General features: G+C 40.7%; 1 protein-coding gene across 1 annotated transcript; it reads left to right on the forward strand.

Annotated features, from left to right (window-relative positions):
- The first annotated feature begins 368 nt into the window (after positions 1 to 368).
- DEPDC7 (DEP domain containing 7) lies at positions 369 to 18272 on the forward strand. The gene is made up of 9 exons (XM_044259035.1): positions 369 to 474; positions 10684 to 11074; positions 13115 to 13242; positions 14076 to 14265; positions 15845 to 16056; positions 16791 to 16933; positions 17313 to 17438; positions 17560 to 17638; positions 17950 to 18272. The coding sequence occupies exons 1-9, from the start codon at positions 402 to 404 to the stop codon at positions 18141 to 18143; spliced, it is 1536 nt and encodes a 511-aa protein (XP_044114970.1). The 5' UTR covers positions 369 to 401; the 3' UTR covers positions 18144 to 18272.
- The last annotated feature ends 1562 nt before the right edge of the window (positions 18273 to 19834 follow it).

The raw sequence follows: 19834 nt of genomic DNA on the forward strand, positions 1-19834 counted from the left end.
GGTTTGCACCCAGGTGCGCTGGGCCTGCCGGGCGCCAACTGCTGCCCGCGCTTAGGAGGCGCCGAGCGACGGCGGGAAGCGGGTCGCGTAGGTGTCGGCGCCAGTCACCGGGCCCACACCGAAGTGCTCCCTGCTCGGCTACCTTCCTCATCACAAGCGAGTAGCGCAGTCAAGGACCGCGGAGTCCGCACCTTTTCCCGGCCCTCGGGCGGCAGGTTCCACGCGTCTGCGACAGCCACGTGATCCGTGGCGCGCGGCGCCCTAGGCGGGGCCGGGCGGGGCGGGGGCGGGACCTGACGGCAGCCCCGCCCCGTCCTGGGCCAGTTAACAGGCGGCGGAGCGGCAGGCGCTGACTCTGCGGTGCCGCGGTCGGTGGTGCTGGCGAGCTGGCAGCCACGGCCATGGCTACGGTGCGGGAGAAGGCGGCGGCGCTGAACCTGTCGGCTCTCCATAGCCCGGCGCAGAGGCCTCCGGGTAGGTGCTGAGGACCCCTGTCCGGGGCGTGTAGGGGGTCCGGGCCGGCCCGGGCTGGGGGGCGCTGGGGGAGAGGGGCTTAGGCTGCGGTTCTCGCGCTGGACCGGGACCCCGTCGGGTCCAGCGCGTCGGCGCAGCTGTAACCACTCGGGCGGGTACCTCTCGGTGTCGGCGAATTGGATCCCTCTCCGGCGGTGGGCTTCGGCCGGCAGACCCTGCCGCCCTCACAGCCCAGCTTTTGCTTAGTTCCCCAACTTGAACGTCGCCGCGCGCTCGTCAATGGCCCGCTGCGTGCCAGGCGCTCTCACTCGGTCTCCAGACGGGCTCCACGGCGTTACGCGTAGCGAGTATCTCCGGACCTCGATGGCTCTTCGCCTTCTGTCTCAAGCACGAACCTCGGCCCCGCAATATGGCCAGGGACCGAGCGCCTCTCTTGCCCACTCTGTTCTCCAGACTTCCTGGGAGTGATGAGTGTTTTTTGTTCGATGGGAAGGAACTTGGCATAAAAAGTATTTATTCGTTAAATTTTCTGGATAAGGAGTATTTCAGTGAATAGAAGTTTTGAACTTTTTTTTGTTTTTTTTTTTTTTTAATGGTTTTGTGACCTTAGGAGAGACGTTGGTGAACTCTGCCACCAGCTTAATCGTATCTTTGGGGATAGCTTGCTTACCCTTTTGCTTTCTTTGAATATCCAAACAAATGAACGGAAGGGATAACCAATTCTAAATTCTGATCCTAGCATATTACAACTCAGTAAAGATATTCACACAACACAGCCTTTTTTTTTTTTTTTTTTTTTCCCCCTTTCTAGAGCAGATACAACTTTCCCCCTTTCTGTATCTGCTGTGTGGGCTGTAGGTTCCCTATCCGGCAAAAACGTTTCCTTTGGAAAATACCTACTAGTGAAATTGACTCCTTCCTCAAGATGACAGTAGTCAGTGAATTGACTCAGGTCATTTGGGTCCATCTCAATGGTTCCAGTCTTGTGTCGACTTACAATTACTAATACTCCTTTTAATCTTCAAAATGCCAATAAATTGTGATAGAGAGCTACTTTTCTAAGCACAATCATAATATTGACCTTTTCTCCACCAATTTAAAGGATCAGATAAGCGTATGATGGCTACATTCAGAATTTCTCTTTGTTTTACATTGTGAAGAGAAGGGATTCATTCATTTGAGAATTCAAAATTGGAAACCGTCTTGGGAAGTCTTTAGGCTTACTCTCTGAGTGAAAGCAATTGCCAACTTTTAAGTGATTAGAACCGTAGCACCCTGTCTTCTTTAACAGCTGAAATACCAGTTCTGAGCTTTGGGCATTTGTGAACAGGTTCTTAGATGGCATAAGGGAGTATGTATCTTCAAAATTAAGTAGGCGACTCTCCGAGGGAAGAGCTGAGGTGCTGGTAAGCAGATCTAAACCCAAGGAAAAGACCAGTTTCCTGCCTGGCAGGTGCAGTGGGCAGAGAAGGGCCCCCTGCCTTTTCTCATTTGTTTTGCTTGCTAGAGTTGGAACTCTACCTGTTCGCATTTGTTAATCCCTCTTCCACCCTTTAGTTCCCTGTCACAGTCCCAGGGAGCACAGTAATAGGAGCCTGTGCTTCTTGGTTCCTTGCAACTGGCTTTCTGTGTGCTGCCAGCAGCTTTGTACTCTTCATTCTCTACCGAATAGTTACTCTTTCCACATCTAAAGGGGCTGTAGTGACCAGAGGACCTGATTTATGTAGAAGAAATGAATGCTATAAGCTAGCCATCAGCACTTGAAGATATTTGCCTTTCAATATAGACAAGAAAGTGGTGTGTTATCCTGTTATCCCTTCATACTGTAACCTAATTCTTGGAATTCACCTGGTATCACTTTTCCAGGGAGCTCAAAGTACTTCCCATATGCTGTCTCATTAATCTGTCTCAATTAAAGTAGGGACCAATGCCTACTTTTGTGGATACTTCTCTTAGCCTGTTTTAAAATTGTTCTTATTTAAAAAGATTTCTTTTACATCCTTTACCTACTTGTAGCCTTCTTTTTAGAGGCAGTCTCAGGTTTAGCCTGACATCTCTAATACCACACAAGAGGAAAGCAAACTTTGGACTACCAAAACCAATATACAGTAAAAGCATTGCGTATTGCTATCAGTGTCTAGCAGGTTTTTCCCACTCAGTCACAGCTGCCTATTTGAACACCCAAATCTCAGTTCTCTACATTTATCTCTTTTCATAAGGTTTTGGTTAATGTGTAGATAAGTTCTTTTCTTTTGTCTTGGCAGTTCTGTGAGTAATGTTTTAAGACCTCTTGAAAAAAAAAAAAATTCTTGAAATTCTCTTTAATCCGGGGCACCTGGGTGGCTCAGTGGGTTAAAGCCTCTGCCTTCTGCTCAGGTCATGGTCTCCGGGTCCTGGGATCGAGCCCCGCATCAGGCTCTCTGCTCAGTAGGGAGCCTGCTTCCTCTTCTCTCCCTGCCTGCCTCTCTGCCTACTTGTGATCTCTGTCAAATAAATAAATAAAATCTTTTTAAAAAATTCTCTTTAATCCTAAATGACTTATGATTTTTTTAAAAAAATGTTATTTGAGAGAGAGCGCAAGTGTGAGAGAGCGAGCGAACGAGCATGAATGGGGGGAGGAGCACAGGGAATGGGAGAAGCAGGCCTCCTGCTGAGCAGGGAGACCAACTTGGGGCCTATTTCAGGACCCTGGGATCACAACTGGAGCTGAAGGCAGACGCTCATGACTAAATGACTTAGGATTTATTTATTATTTTCTGATGAAGAGTTAAATCCTCTGGTATGTGACACATCTTGTCTTAATCTGCTGGCAGACTTTATTTATTGAATTCTGTTTAAAGCCTGACATCCTCAGGTGATATGAATAAAGGATAAAACTCTGAAGGTAGAGACTGTCCCCTTAGTTCAGAGGAGGGAAGAAGTAAGATACCTTCCCTTTTCTTTTTACTTTTTAAATAAACTTTTAGAATTTTAGAATAGATTTAGATTTACAGAAAAGTCATGAAGTTGGTATATAGAGTTCCCATCTGCCCTTTACTCATTTTTTCCTTACTATTAACATCTTACCTTTGTATAGTACGTTTGTCACAATTAATGAACCAAAGTTAACACATACTTATGAGCTGAAGTCCATACTTTACTCAGATTTCATTAATTTTTGCCTAATGTTCTTTTTCTGTTCCAGGATCCCATTCAGGATATTACATTACAGGGGCTCCTGGGTGGCTCAGTCAGTTAAGCATCTGCCTTTGGCTCAGGTCATGATCCCAGGGTCTGGGATGGAGCCGCACATCAGGCTCTTCTTTGCAGAGCAGAGCAGGGATCCCGATTCTTCCTCTCCCACTTCCTCTGCTTATGTTCCCTCTCTCGCTCTCTCTCTCTCTGTCAAATAAATAAAATTTTTTAAAAAAGGAGGGGATATCATATTACATTGAATCTTTAGGCTCTTCAAATTGTGACAGTTTCCCACTCTGTTTGGAGTTACACGTCTGTTCATTGCTGAGTACTGATGTTAGCCACTTAGCGAATATTGTCTCCTGTGATCCTCACGGTAACTGAGGGAAGTGGACCTAGCTCTTGTTTTGCAACAGAAAAGTTAGGCTGTTTGGCCAGGATTGCATTATTAGTAAATGATGGGGCCGAGAATAGAAATCAGGTATCTGGGACTCCAGAACTCATGCTTTGGTCTTACTCTTTGTATCCACAGAAAAGAGCGCTGTGCCTGCTGCATTAACACAAGTTTTCATATCCTAATACTATTCAGTTAACCCACACTTTCTGAACTGTGGGCACTATTGACATTTTCTCTGTTGTGAGGGCTGGCCTGTGTTTGGCAGCGTCCCTAGCCCCTCTGCTCACTAAATGCCAGTAGCACTTCCCCTTCCTCAGCCTGGGACAACCAAGAATGGCTCCAGACATTGCCAGGTATCTAGGTAACTATAAAATCATTCAGTAAGAACCACTGCATTAACTCTCCTTTAAAAATGTTTAGTAGTTGGCAATCATCTACCACTCACAAGTATTGAATATCCAAATCTAGTATGTGAGGCAGTCTATAAGGCAATTAAAGAATTTGAACTTTCGTGAATTGTAAGGACATTTGAAAAAAAGGCATTAGGGGCGCCTGGGTGGCTCAGTGGGTGAAGCCTCTGCCTTCAGCTCAGGTCATGCTCTCAGAGTCCTGGGATTGAGTCCCATTGGGCTCTCTGCTCAGCAGGGAGTCTGCTTCCCCCTCTCTCTCTGCCTACTTGTGATCTGTCTGTCAAATAAACAAATAAAATCTTAAAAAAAAGGCATTAGCTTGCTGTCCAAGTTTTGTGAAAATTGCCTAACATGAGCTATCTGAATTCTTTTTTTTTTTTTTTTTTTTTTCCCTGTAGGGTAGGGGCATTCTAAAGCCCAAGAAGGAAAAGGAGATTGTTACATGTTCATTTAGAAGTAGCTTTTTTTAAATTTTTTTTCATAATTCTCTGTGCGTTTACCTTGCAGTGGGATCCACTTTTGTAATGTGTGTATGATCTTCTCAGGTGAATAATCCTACTAATTTGAAGTGACTATAGAATTGTTTATGTCCTTAGGTCGGTTTCACCAGCAGGGCTGTGGGAGGTGTGTTCTGCAGATCATAGCTGAAGCTGATTATCCCTTTGTAACTTCTGAATAAGTGTAATTTCTTGACATGTCTGCCTTATGACTTGATCTTTTAAGGAATTATTTCAATAACTTGAGTATTTAGTGTGTATTTGTAGAAGGGAAGATATTAGTATTACACATATATATCAGAGTTCAGTATCAGAAATTTAACTTCTTTTTATGGTTGGTAAACTTTTTTGGATAGATTTCAAATACATGCAAAGGGCAGGTCTTCGTTTTGAAAAATAAGTATTGCTTTCAAGCAAATAAAGATGAGTGCTTGAAAAATGAATGTTAACTAACCTAGATTTATATAGGGCTTATGAGCACAGTATGTTATAGATCTAGTTTAAAACAATTTCTGAGCCTCTTGTTAGGCCACCTTCCAAAAAGCTTTTTATAAGGTCACATTTGTTCCTATTCCTCATTTCTTACCATATTTTCTGTGGTGTTCAGTGTCCATCTCTAAATGGAAATGGGTAGAATTTCAGTCTCTGAAATCCTATAATCAGATGTTTAGACCTGAAACCAATCTTAAACACAGTGTTCAGCTCTTGTATCAGTGAATGAAGAAACCAACCTATAGAGGTTAATTCTCTTATCCAAGGTCATCACAGCTAATCTCTAGACTCTTTGATCCTTTTTTTTTTTTAAAGATTTTATTTTATTTATTTATTTGTCAGAGAGAGAGGGAGAGAGAGCGAGCACAGGCAGACAGAGAGGCAGGCAGAGGCAGAGGGAGAAGCAGGCTCCCTGCTGAGCAAGGAGCCCGATGTAGGACTCGATCCCAGGACGCTGGGATCATGACCTGAGCCGAAGGCAGCTGCTCAACCAACTGAGCCACCCAGGCGTCCCTCTTTGATCCTTTCATCATGATGCTTTTAGAACATTTGTGACCAAAGGAAGCATCAAGGCACAGATAGTGCTGAATCTGATTTTATTAATTTATTTATTTTAGAGAAGGGGGAGAGAGTGGGTTGGGGCAGGAGCAGAGGGTGAGAGAGAATCTCAAGCAGGCTCCATGCCCAGCACAGAGCCCCATGTGGGGCTCCCTCTCTCAACCCTGAGCTCATGACCTGAGCCCAAATCAGGAGCCAGATGCTTAACCGACTGGGGCACCTGGTTTAAGGTGAGCATCACTAGTAATTAGATAGTGATGACTTTTAAAGAAATGTCTAGCTCATATGCAAGTGAGAGCTGGGGACAAGCTGAAGCTGAAATTTGATGCTAGACTTACAAAGCACTCTTTGTCTACTTCTGGTCTCTTGAATCCTGTTCAGAAGTCACAGTAATTTGTCTCACTGGGCCGTGGTCTGCTATACCCATATTCACTTCAACTCTTCGATGATGATAAATAAGTTTCAAACCAGCATGTGGGGGATCTATGTTCAACTGGTGAAGTCAGCATTAAAAAAACAGGTTATCCTGGTGTGGGTTTTGGCACATGTACTTGTCAAGTGCAGGTTATGTTATGTATTAAAGTATTTGTATGAACATGAGCTGGTTTGGGTCTGTGGGTGGTGATGCTTAAGGGGAAATATCCCAGGTTGCAGTGTTGGGAATTAATGGTCAGTGAGAACAGAGGGGACCTGAAAGGACTGAATTGTATCATGCCTAGAGGACTCTGGAAACATTGTGTGGCTCAGAGGTGCCTACTCTCCTGCTCTAACCTGTTCTTTAATCTTTTATACTGTGTTATCCAACCTGTAGAACTTCCTGATTTCCCATATTTAAGCAGCAAGTTAATATGCGGAAATTTATTCTTCTTACTTCCCCTCTGAAGATTAGCCTTTGTCACTGAAGCTGTGTATATCCCCTCCCTCCTACCCCCTTCTGTTGTCCTGTTGATCTCTAATTAGTAAGTGATTCAGCCTTAATTTTTAGGATTTTTATCCTTACCTACTTGTAGCTCAACTCTTAGGACTGAGGTGTTTCAAATTTAATATCATTACCAGCCAGAAGTCTATTTCACTGCTACTTAAAACGCCCTCTGATCTCTACACATTTGAATCTTATTTTCCTCTCCTCTTCTACTCCTGTGTACTGTGGCTTGTATGTATTATAGAATTTATGATATCCTACTTTATTTTAGGACTAACGGCTATGGCATTTATTTATTTATTTGTTTATTTAATGACTGCTTTTTTTTTTTAAGGTTTTATTTATATATTGGGGGGGATCATCAGTTGGGGGAGGGGCAAAAGGAGAGGGAGAGGCAGGCTCCCCACTGATCAGGGAGGCTGATGCAGGACTCGATCCCAGGACCTTGAGATCATGGTCTGAGCCGAAGGCAGGTGCTTAACCAGCTAAGCCACCCAGCCGCCCACGGCTGCTGTTTTAAATAGCTTTGTTAAGGGTTCACAATCTTTTTCTTTGGTGGGGGGGAGGGCTCACAAATCTTTAAGTTTTTTGTTTCTTCTAATCTCATTGGCTCACTTAAAGCTCTTTCACTTAATCCTAGTCTTCAATGAAAAGTTGATGCTAAAACCTTCTGGTGATTTAATATACTTACATTTGAGAACTAGAAAAAGCGTATATTTACTACCTGTGAAACTGGGTTTATTTAACTCATGAGCCTCGATTTCCTCAAAATAAGATTATTAACAACTATTTCAGAGAAAGTTTATCAGGATTCAATAAGAGAAGGCAGAGCTTTTCATATTTACTAAAACGTGAGTTGTTATTAATAATAATGAATATTTGGAAAGGCTAAAGAGCAGACATTAAGTTCATTTAAATCTCAGCTATAATCTCTAGTATTTTAAGAAGTTAAGAATATTAACTGTGAGGGCGCCTGGGTGGCTCAGGGGGTTAAAGCCTCTGCTTTTGGTTCGGGTCACGATCTCAGGGTTCTGGGATTGAGCCTGCATCGGGCTCTCTGCTCAGCGGGGAGCATGCTTCTCCCTCTCTCTCTCTGCCTGCCTCTCTGCCTACTTGTGATCTCTCTCTCTGTGTCAAATAAATAAACAAAATCTTTAAAAAAATGAATATTAACTATGAACACTCCTTTTATTTAGTTACTGTGGCTGGAAACAGTGCAGCTACTCCTGGGTTCTAGACACCAGGAATGAGCTGGACAGGCTTTAAGATTTCATCAAATGCTCCATTCTTGCTCTGTTCAGTAGATATTAAATACTGTGCCGGTAGTAAATCTCTTACCGGTGTGGTTTATCTAATTGATTCTCCATAATTCAGTCCTTAAAACTGCTCACATGATATTTGGAAAACTAACATCAATTACTGCCTTCTTTGTTTGTTACTGGATTATGAAGTATCTTGAATTTTAAAATATAAAAACAGTCTTGCTGATTATTTTAAACCAACATAATAATTGGTAGATAGTTAAATTACCCATCTACTTTTGGTAAGGGAGGTATACAAATAGTAAAGGATGTTATGTGTATGCCTGCGTGTATGTTAGTAATTTTCATGGTGAAGATGTTAAAATTTCTAGTAGCTACAAAATGACACTGTAAGTGGATACAGTGTGATGGCCCACTGGGATTCTTTTATTATAATATAAAAGACTGAATGACCTACTTAAAATTTATAACCCTAGCACATTAAATGGAGTTTTAATGTCTTTCAGGAACTCAACTTTACCTTCATCTCATACATTCTATTTTTTCTAAAAAGGCAGGAAGGTAGTTTCAGGTAGCAGTTTCTTTGGTTATAGCTCGTTATTCCTTATATTTGTGCTGATGCGTAGTTTTCCTTTGTACCTGATCTTAAGGGACATAATAAGTTTTCAACTTCTCTGTCAGAGTATCCTAAAAATATAGAAAGTAATACACTTAACAAAACTGGGAGCTTAAAAATTAGAACCACTGTGTATTCCGAGGATCACTGAAAGGTATAACACAAAAAAGGCATACTCTCTGTTTATGTAAAAAGAGAGCAAGCCAGGGTGCCTGGGTGGCTCAGTGGGTTAAGGCCTCTGCTCAGGTCATGATCCCTGGGTCCTGGGATTGAGCCCCGCATTGAATCGAATGCATCAAATCGAATCTCAGCAGGGAGCCTGCTTCCCTGCCCCCTCAAACACTCCTCCCCCCCCCCCCCCCCCCGCCTGCCTCTCTGCCTACTTGTGATCTCGCTGTCAAATAAATAAATAAAATCTTTAGGGACGCCTGGGTGGCTCAGTTGGTTGGACGATTGCCTTTAGCTCAGGTCATGATCCCGGAGTCCCGGGATCGAGTCCCACATCAGGCTCCCAGCTCCATGGGGAGTCTGCTTCGCTCTCTGACCTCCTCACTCATGCTCTCTCTCACTGTCTTTCTCTCAAATAAATAAATAAAATCTTTAATAAATAAATAAATAAATAAATAAAATCTTTAAAAAAAAAAAGTCAGCCAGCTGGCCAACGAGCTGATGATTAGCTAGACTCTGTTCCATCAGCTTATTAAAACTAAGGTCCATTTTTTTCCTAATTGTTTCTCCTTTTCTTTGTAGTTTTGCCAAATATCCATTTATTATAATGAGGAAAAATGTGTAACTTTTTGAAAGCATGTTTTCTTTCTTTTCTGTTTTGCTAAGATCTTGCTCAGTTTCTGGGCTTTTCCTCTCTTTGTGGTAGGCTGTGAGCTGTTGGGCAGAAAGCAGTCTTCCCTGCACAAAGTACTTAACTCCTAGGCCTGCATAATAGGAAGCTTTAAAAATATTCGTTTAAAAAATAAATAAATAAATAAATAAATAAATAAATTTAAAAAAATTAAAATATTCGTTTATTCTAACTCGCGCGCGCGCGCGCGTGTGTGTGTGTGTGTGTGTGTGTGTATAACTATCCATCTACCTATTTACCGATAAATGCTTTTAAATGATGCAGCCCATGAGCCAAATTCCAGTAGCACCTCTTACGGTATGTCTGGAAGTTACGCTTAAACTCTGTGCATCTGTTTTCCATCTCTCAAATAGAGATTATATCTGCCTCATAGCATTGCTAATGGTCTAAATGTGAGGCACTTAATAGAGTTCCTTCCACATAATTCGTAACTGCCTCAAGGACCTACTTGATCTGCACTCCCCCACCCCAAAGACCATTTCCAGTCCCCTCTGATCTGACTTCCTACTGTTCTCTCCCTGGTTACCCACGCAGGCCATGTTGGCCTTGTTCCTCATCTCCTGGCCAAGCGCACTTGTTTCTCGGGCCTTTGTTCTTCCTGTTCCCTCTGCCCTTTCCCCAGATATCTGCACACCTTGCTTCCTGGTTTTACTCCGGCTTCTGCTCACATACCACCTTGTCAGATCTTTCCAGACATCTCCTCCAAAATCATGTTCTCCTCCTCACCAGTCTTTATTACCACCACCGCCCCCCCTGCCCCGCCCCCAGCATTCGTCCAACATCCACATATTGTCTGTATCTTCCCACAAAGTAGAGTCCGTGAGAACGGGGACTTTGTTTTGCTCACCGATGTATCTTAGTCCGTAGAACAGTGTTCGCCATACAGTAGGCGCTACTGATGAAAAGTTGGGCAACAAGCTGACCTCATAACTGTTCTTCATTAATAACTTTGGAAATTGCCACTTTTTGAATTGGACCTGATTATTAGTGAACAAGGTTACTCTGCATTTTTCCCACTGCAGGTTTCAGTGTGGCCCAGAAACCATTCGGAGCCACCTATGTGTGGAGCAGCATTATTAACACTCTGCAAACACAGGTGGAAGTGAAGAGGCGAAGACACCATTTAAAAAGACACAATGACTGCTTCGTTGGTTCAGAGGCTGTGGATGTCATTTTCTCTCACCTAATTCAGAATAAATATTTCGGTGATGTGGATATTCCTCGGGCCAAAGTGGTGAGAGTGTGTCAGGCACTTATGGACTACAAAGTATTTGAAGCAGTTCCAACCAAAGTCTTCGGCAAAGACAAGAAACCTACATTTGAAGATAGTAGTTGCAGCCTTTATAGATTCACAACTGTACCTAGTCAAGACAGTCAGTCGGGCAAAGAGAATAAACTATATTCACCTTCCAGGTTTGTATGAAATGTTGGACTATCCTGGGGATATTGGCAGGCTTTCATTTACTTTTTAGTGAGAGGCTGACCGGCTTTATGTTCTTTTGGAAACTGTAAACTAGGCTAATGGCTGGGTCTGTGGGGATATTTGACAGGATACAGTGAATTTCTATTTGGTTATCTCCTGGAATTCCTACTTATTCATATTTTATATTTAGCAGAATAATCAACAGATTTTTATTTTTTTTCCTGCTTCAATTCACAATCGCAGTGTAAAAACATGTAAGAGGGTTTATACACAAAGAACAATAGAAAAGGGGAGGGAGGGAAGAAGGGTGGAAGGGAGGCAAGTGGGTTATCACTGGAATCCAGGACATGGCAGATGTGAAGTATGAAAGGTACGTGGGACCCAGAATGCAGAGGATTTCATATGACATAAGGAGTTTGCAATCAGTCATACAGATGTTGGGGAGACCACAGAAAATGACAGTGTATTTTAGAAAGGTCATCCTGGCAGCCATATGGACAGCCTAACGAGGAGAGCCAGTTAGGAATCTACTGCAGCATTGCCATCTGCAGATGAGGGTACAGTGAGCTCCACTGGGGAGGAAGGAATCATGTCAAGGGACACTGGGGGACAGAGCTATAGAGCCCAGTGCTTGAAATGGGTGTTGGTGATAAGTACATTAACTTGGTTATTTGTCATGAAATAAAACGTTTCCCTTTTATTTCTTTCAGCAAAACTTGTAGAGGTGATCATGTAACTGGAGCTCTTCCTTTTTATTTTTTTTCCTAAGATTTTATTTATTTATTTGACAGAGAGAGATCACAGATAGGCAGAGAGGCAGGCAGAGAGAAAGGAGGAAGCAGGGTCCCTGCCGAGCAGAGAGCCCGATGCAGGGCTCAATCCCAGGACGCTGGGATCATGACCTGAGCCAAAGGCAGAGGCTTTAACCTACTGAGCCACCCAGGCGCCCCTAACCGAAGCTCTTCTAATTCAGATCTGACCCAAAGGGTTTTAGTGTTACCAACTTTTAGTTATTTTTAATGTATCATGTATCAAATTTAGTGTTATTTAGTGTTTCAAATATCTTAATGTCTTAAGTTTCAACACTCTATTTAGAAGATGATAACTTTTACCTCTCTATATAGGACGGAAATGTGAGGGTAAGATAGGGCAAAATCACTGCTTTCCAAACGCAGGTGTACATTTTTTATCTGAAACCATTGGAGGCATGTGCATTTAGAAATTTGGAACTTTGGAGGTTTTTTTTTTTTTTTTTTTAATTATTTATTTATTTGACAGACAGAGATTACAAGTAGGCAGAGAGGCAGTCAGAGAGAGGAGGAAGCAGGCTCCCCACTGAGCAGAGAGCCCGATGCGGGGCTCGATCCCAGGACCCTGGGATCATGACCTGAGCCGAAGGCAGAGGCTTTAACCCACTAGCCACCCAGGCGCCCCGGAACTTTGGAGGTTTTAAAAAGATAATTTTGTACATAGACCATATATTAGATGGCCCTCCTCGATGGATCTGGGAGAGCATCTGGTAACCAAATGCAGTAATATTTCTGTGGTAAACAAAATAGTCATACTAACTGGGATAAGTAAAGACTATGCGGGCGGGACAAGTTTTGTCACCATCTGAGTTCTGAATAAACTTCAGATTTCTCACAGCTTTTGGGGTTTCAAAATTGTGTATAAAGGATTATAGGCCTATATGTGGAAAACGATGAGCCCTAGCCACCAAAAAATGCCCCCAAAATAGAGACGAGTGATTAAAAACAGTAAGCTGTTAAAGTTAGATTATGTTTTAAAATTGGAGATCAAAATTTTAGTCATCAAATTACTTAAATCTGAATATTCAAAGGAAAATTTAGCATATGTATATTTAGGCTTGAGAGAGAAGGTGGATATTTTTGTATTCTACTCTTAGAATTTGCATTTGTTGTGTTTTTGCTCTGAAATACATGAACTTTGTAGAAATTCAGCTCTCTGATAGTAAAGTATTTCTCTGAACTTACTAATAAACAGTAATTTAAAAAATAAATTCATTTTAGGTATTCAGGTGCATTATTTAAGTCATCTGATATCAAATCAGCAAGTTTAGAGGATCTGTGGGAAAATCTGAGTTTAAAGCCTACTAACTCCCCTCCTGTAAACATCTCTGCAACCTTGTCTCCACAAGGTAAGTAAAGATGATACAAGTAAGAAATAGAAGACCAACTTCAGATAAAATAAGTTATTTAAAACTTTTCAGTCTTAACCTTTATTAGAATTTAAATAGTCAGAGCACGAAGAAAGAGTACACTGTGTATTAAAGCTGTTTATATTAAGTTTTAACAGAGGTCTATTATCTTTAACAAATAGATCAGTGTTGCAACTCTTGAACACTGACTTTTGTCCTATCAGCTGGCAGAGGTTCAAATCTGCAGTGTTTTGCGTGCAGATTTTTATTTATTTAAAATATGTTCTCAGATATTTCTTTCTCTAACATTTTATTAGGTTAAATAAAATTTTGAAAATCACATTAAAACATAAACAGAACTCTTATGTTCTTCCTTGTCTGTGGCAATGGAATGTAGATTAATGACTGATTTCCACCTTCCCTCCCCCATCCCAGTTGTGGAAACCCTGAGTGGAATAATCTGGAGCCAATAGTTTCAGACCAGTTTTCAGATGGAATAATGAATCATTCTTTCTTCCAAAGTCCTTATTAACATGTTATATGACTTGATCTCTTATCTCTGCCCTATTGGTTTTACAGTAAAAGAATGAAAAGAATTCCTGTCGTCCAAAGTCTGTTCTCCTACACTTTACACAAATCTTGAATTGTTTTATGAAACCACTTCATAAATAAGATGGACTTTTTTTCTCCTCTTCTTTTTTCCTCTTTCTCTTCTCTCTCTCTCTTTTTTTTTTCTTTTGCCACAAATTTATACCTTAGACTTGCCTGGGCAAATAAATGGTGAGCATTTAGTAAATATTGTTATTTTTTACTTTGTCATTTCTCCTGTGTAGTTATTAATGAAGTATGGCAAGAAGAAACAATTGGACGTCTACTGCAGCTTGTAGACCTTCCACTTCTTGACTCCTTACTCAAACAGCAAGAGGTTGTATCTAAAGTACCTCAGCCTAAGGGGCAACCTGACTTGGTCAACAGCAGTAACTATCTGGATCGCGGGATCCTCAAGGCTTACAGTGACTCTCAGTATGTGGAAATACATCTGTCTCAATAATTTGAGGGTGTTTGTAAGAAAAGTCCTAGATGGTGGTTTTCAGATAATCTTTTGCATTCTTCTGTCCACAGCATCAGATAAGCATTAGTTGATAATTATCAGGACTTGGGAAATTGAAGAACAGAATGACCTCGGTCAAAATCAGATGTAATTTTCATCATTTTTTAATATTCATTTTTAAAATTAGATTTATTGATTGATTGATTTGACAGAGATCACAAGTAGGCAGAGAGGCAGGCGGGGTTGGGGGAGAGGAAGGCAGGCTCCCCGCTGAGCAGAGAGCCCTATGCGGGGCTCCATCCCAGGACCCTGGGATCATGATCTGAGCCAAAGGCAGAGGCTTTAACCCACTGAGCCACCCAGGCGCCCCAGCTAGAGAGAATCTTAAGCAGGCTCTGCCCTCAGCATGGAGCCGGAGGTGGAGTTCAGTCCCATGACCCTGAGATCATGACCTGAGCTGAAATCAAGAGTCTAGAACACTTAACTGACTGAGCCTCCCAGGTGCCCCGCATACCTGTAATTCTTGTAAAAAAAAAAAAGAAATAATTTAAATCCTATTTCTATAATCTAGTGTTTTTAAAGATTTTATTTTTAAGTAATCTCTACACCTGTTAAGGGTCTTGAACTCACAACGCCAAGATCAAGAGTTGCATGAGCCGCCGACTGAGCCGGCCAGGCGCCCCATAGTTCTACAACCTGAAGCAACATATGAAAACGTTTTATAATTACCTTACATTTTAAATACAGAGTTAGAAATTGTGCTAGAAGCGACCTTAGAGATCATCTCACTGCACCTTCACGATGACTTTGATGAAGCTGACGTGCAGAAAGCTGACATGACCTGCCCCAAGTAATGCCCCTGGGTGCTGGCAGAATTTGTTGTCCTGATTCCTAGTGGTAGAGCACGATTGTTCTTTTTTAAAACCATATACAAAATACATATAAATATATAGTGCATATTACCAAGTTGAGTACTAGAAATCATTCTAGAATTCTGTTTCTTGAAAGTCACTGCTTTTCTGAGGTTACCCAGGTGGCATTTTAAGAGTAGAGTTTGAGGGGCGCCTGGATGGCTCAGTGGGTTAAGCCGCTGCCTTTGGCTCAGGTCATGATCTCAGGGTCCTGGGATCGAGTTCCGCATCAGGCTCTCTGCTCAGCGGGGAGCCTGCTTCCTCCTCTCTCTCTGCCTGCCTCTCTGCCTACTTGTAATCTCTCTCTGTCAAATAAATAAATAAAATCTTTAAAAAAAAAAAAAAAAGAGTAGAGTTTGAATTTTGATATCCTTTTCAGTTTGTCTTATAGTGGATAGCCTCTGTTTCCTCTTCAAGAAGAAAAAGGAAGATCTATGAAGCCAAACTTTTTGTCTGTGATACATGATCTAGCTGTATTTTAAAAAGAATTACACATATCTATATCTAAGTCTATGGAAATTTATCCTCATGGCAGACTTGAAAGAGGTAGTACATTAGGTACTGTGCGTATATTTGTTATCTTTGCTTTTTAAAATAATTCAGATGATTTTTTAAAAAATAATTCTCTTCTCCCCCATAGAGAAGACGAATGGCTCTCTGCAGCAACTGACTGCTTAGAGTACCTTCCAGACCAGATGGTGGTGGACATAAGCAGAAACTTCCCTGAGCAACCAGAGAGGATAGACTTAGTGAAAGAACTTCTGTTTGATGCCATTGGCAAATATTACAGTAGTAGGGAACCTCTGTTAAATCACTTATCTGATGTTCATAATGGCATTGCAGAACTCTTAGGTAAGTAAGATCTTACTGGATACTGGAATTTGTCTTTTGGAGGAAACAGGAAAAAGTTAATTATCCTCCAAATGAACCAAAATGGCACTACTTTAAGCTCGAAGTGGATCTGGATTAATTCATGGAAAGTATGTTTATTCCAAAACTTCTAGGGCTCACTTGGAAGGAGGCTTTAGCAAGCTCTGCAATTACTTCTGGTTGGCACAGGAGAAAGCTGCCCTATTCACTGGAGGTTTAATAGGTCTAGTGTGGCAGTTCTCTTCTTTAGAAGGCTCTACCAACACCTCCGCTCCCCCCCCCACTTCATTGTCTTCAAAGTTGCAGACACTCTGCCCCGCTACCAATGAGCCAAACACTTCCACATGGTTTGTTGAAAACAAATTGGGGGTTTCAAAGACTCCTTTCTATTTTTCTCAGGTAGAGTTGGATATATCACTACTTTACACATAGTGTACCCTTGAAATGTGTTGGATTAATGAAAAGCAGGCTGGGGATTTATTTACAAAGCCAGGAGCTTGATTTAACATCCAAAAATGATTATACAAGGATTTAGGAGTCTGCCTTGATGGTTGACATTGGTCATGTATTGTAATTCCTAGTCGTTTTATTTGGTTTTGCTTTTGAAAATAGTTTTGAGTTAGTTTAGTGTTTTGCTTCAGCTTTACCTTGAATTTTGTTCCCTTTGATAGTCATATTTGGTCAAAATTAAAAGCAGTTTTTTCTTTTGGCTGAAGTGAACGGGAAGACTGAAATAGCATTAGAAGCCACTCAGCTCTTCTTAAAGCTTCTGGACTCCCAAAATAGAGAAGAATTTAGAAGACTACTGTATTTCATGGCTGTTGCAGCACATCCTTCTGAATTTAAATTACAGAAAGAAGTAAGTGTTTTGTCTAAACATGAATTGTATTTGAGTAGTCTTGATACTTACAGGACTCACATGTCAAATTATTTCACACTGGCATCAAGTATGCTGAAATGAGTAGTGGCTATTAATATTCAACATTGCCTCTTCTATTAAACTCATTTTATTTATTTATTTATTTGAGAGAGAGAGGTCACAAGTAGGCAGGGGCGGGGTGGGGGGGAAGCAGGCTCCCTGCTGAGCACAGAGCCCAATGCCAGGCTTGATCCCAGGACCCTGAGATCAAGACGTGAGCTGAAGGCAGAGGCTTAACCCACTGAGCCACCCAGGTGTCCCTATGAAATTCATTCTTTTAAATATACACTGTTGGGTATGTTTTGTTTTATTTTTATAGAGTGACAACCGAATGGTTGTGAAAAGGATATTCTCAAAAGCGATTGTTGACAATAAAAATTTATCCAAAGGCAAAACTGATCTTCTCGTACTCTTTTTAATGGACCATCAAAAAGATGTTTTTAAGGTAAAATTCTGAAAGTAGTTAAATTGAGTTTATGTAGTAGATAACTGGATTAAAATCATTTGAATAATCTCTTGTGTCCCTTCTCTCTCTCTCTCTCTCTCTCTTTTTTTTTTTTGTTAAGATTCCAGGAACTCTACATAAAATTGTTAGTGTTAAACTCATGGCCATTCAGAAAGGAAGAGATCCAAATAGAGACACAGGTAATCTGAGAAATACAATTTTCATGATCTTCCAAAGGTAAATTCCTAGTGTTTATTTGTAAGTGTTTTGTTGTAAGTAGTTGCACTTCAACTAGACTTTAAAACTCCTCAGAGTTATCCAGACTTAGCAGAGAGCGTCCTTATGTCAAAAAGGTAAGTTGACCAGCGTAAGAGACTCAGCGGTGTTTAGCATCTTCAGTGCATTTTACAAAATGGGGAATAAGAATATAAATGTAAAAATGTAAAAATATTGTTTTTTTTTAAAAATATGAGGAATAGATTAACTGAACCTTTTACTTTTAATCTTAAAGGATACATATATTGCCAGAGAATTGATCAAAGTGATTATTCTGACCATACACAGAAGACAACCAAGGATGAACTAATGAATTTACTAAAGACTATTGATGAGGATTCAAAATTGTCTGCCAAGGAGAAGAAAAAATTGCTAGGTCAGTTTTATAAGTGTCATCCAGACATCTTTATTGAGTATTTTGGAGACTGACTTTTTAATGTCTGTATATAACTTATGTATTTTAAGAATAAATTATGTATCCTAAATATCTAATCACATTTGTAATTTTAAATGTTCTAAATATGAAATTGTACTTAATAAAACATGTTTTGTATAACCTTTCGTGTCTGAAACTATTAGATGATGTATTGCTGTTAAGTATTGACTTCTTTAAGGTGAGCTGATTTGTAAGTACTGTGCCCAGTACTTTATAGAACATCATAGGAATTTAATTAGATGACATTGCAGTGTTTACTTAACAAAGCATTAAATAGTAAGGAAGTCTGTAATTACAAGTTAATAAGAGTGTGGTTTTTACCTTGAGAGGTACTCCTTAAAGGTGCAAGATAGAAACTTGGGCTATGATAAAGTGAATTTGCTAATGACCATAAAGAGTAGACAAGTCAGAAATTGAACTGTCCTAATGATTTCAAAAACTTCAACATCTTTTAAAATTTATTGTGGGAAAATTCAAGCATATATAAAAATGGGGAAGAATAGAATAATAGAATAACTTGTACTCATTTTCCAATTTCAACAAGTGGCAACTCATGGCCAATCTCATTTAATCTATATGCCCATGCATTCCTTGCTCCCACCCTAGCAAACTTCAGACATCGTATCACTTCATCTATTAAATTTCAGAATGCATGGCTAAAAGAAAAGGACATTTAAAAAACAACCCCAGTATCATCATATTATGTACATACAAACCCACAGTTCCTTAGTACCATCAAATATGCAGTCAATAGTCACATTTTCTGATCTCAAATGATTTTGACAGTTTATTCCAATAGGGATCCATTAAGGTCCATAAGTTGCAATTGCTTAATGTGCTTCTTAATTCTCTTTTAATTTGTATGTTCTTCTTTTAACTCCTCCTTTCTCTTCCTCCTCCTCTTCTCTCTCTGCCTTTCTCATTAAATAAAACTTGTCAGTTCTTGAGTTTCTCCATAGTCTGGATTTTGCTAATTGTAAGCCTATGCTATCTTTTATCATGTTCCTCTCATATCCTGTACTTAATGTGAACTGATGAAAATCTTCAACTTTTTTTTTAGTTTATTTTTTTTTTAAATTTTTTTATTTTTTAATTTTTTTAAAGATTTTATTTATTTATTTGCCAGAGAGAGATCACAATAGACAGAGAGGCAGGCGGAGAGAGAGAGAGGGAAGCAGGCTCCCTGCTCGGGCTCAATCCCAGGGCCCCAAGACCATGAGCTGAGCCGAAGGCAGAGGCTTTAACCCACTGAGCCACCCAGGTGCCCCAATCTTTAACTTTTCATCCAAGGTCATGATCATTTTGGAACTGTACTATCAAGATACAGTTCATAAATAGACAAGCAGTATAATATAATTTGAAACCATTCATCCCTATTATAATAAAAAGACCAAAAGGAAACTGAATTTTTCTACTTAGACTTTTCTTTTTTAAGATTTTATTTATGTATTTGACAGGCAGAGATCACAAGTAGGCAGAGAGAGAGGGAGGAAGCAGGCTCCCCAATGAGGGGCTTGATCCCAAAACCCTGGGATCATGACCTGAGCCAAAGGCAGAGGCTTTAACCCACTGAGCCATCCAAGCGCCCTCTACTTAGACTTTTAAGGAGATGTAGGGAGGGGCATCTGGCTGGCTCAGACCTAATAGTGTGTGACTCTTGGTATCAGGCTCTGAATTCCAGCTC

This window comes from Neovison vison, chromosome 7 (assembly GCF_020171115.1).
Source record: "Neovison vison isolate M4711 chromosome 7, ASM_NN_V1, whole genome shotgun sequence".
In the NCBI taxonomy this organism is placed as follows: Eukaryota; Metazoa; Chordata; class Mammalia; order Carnivora; family Mustelidae; genus Neogale; species Neogale vison.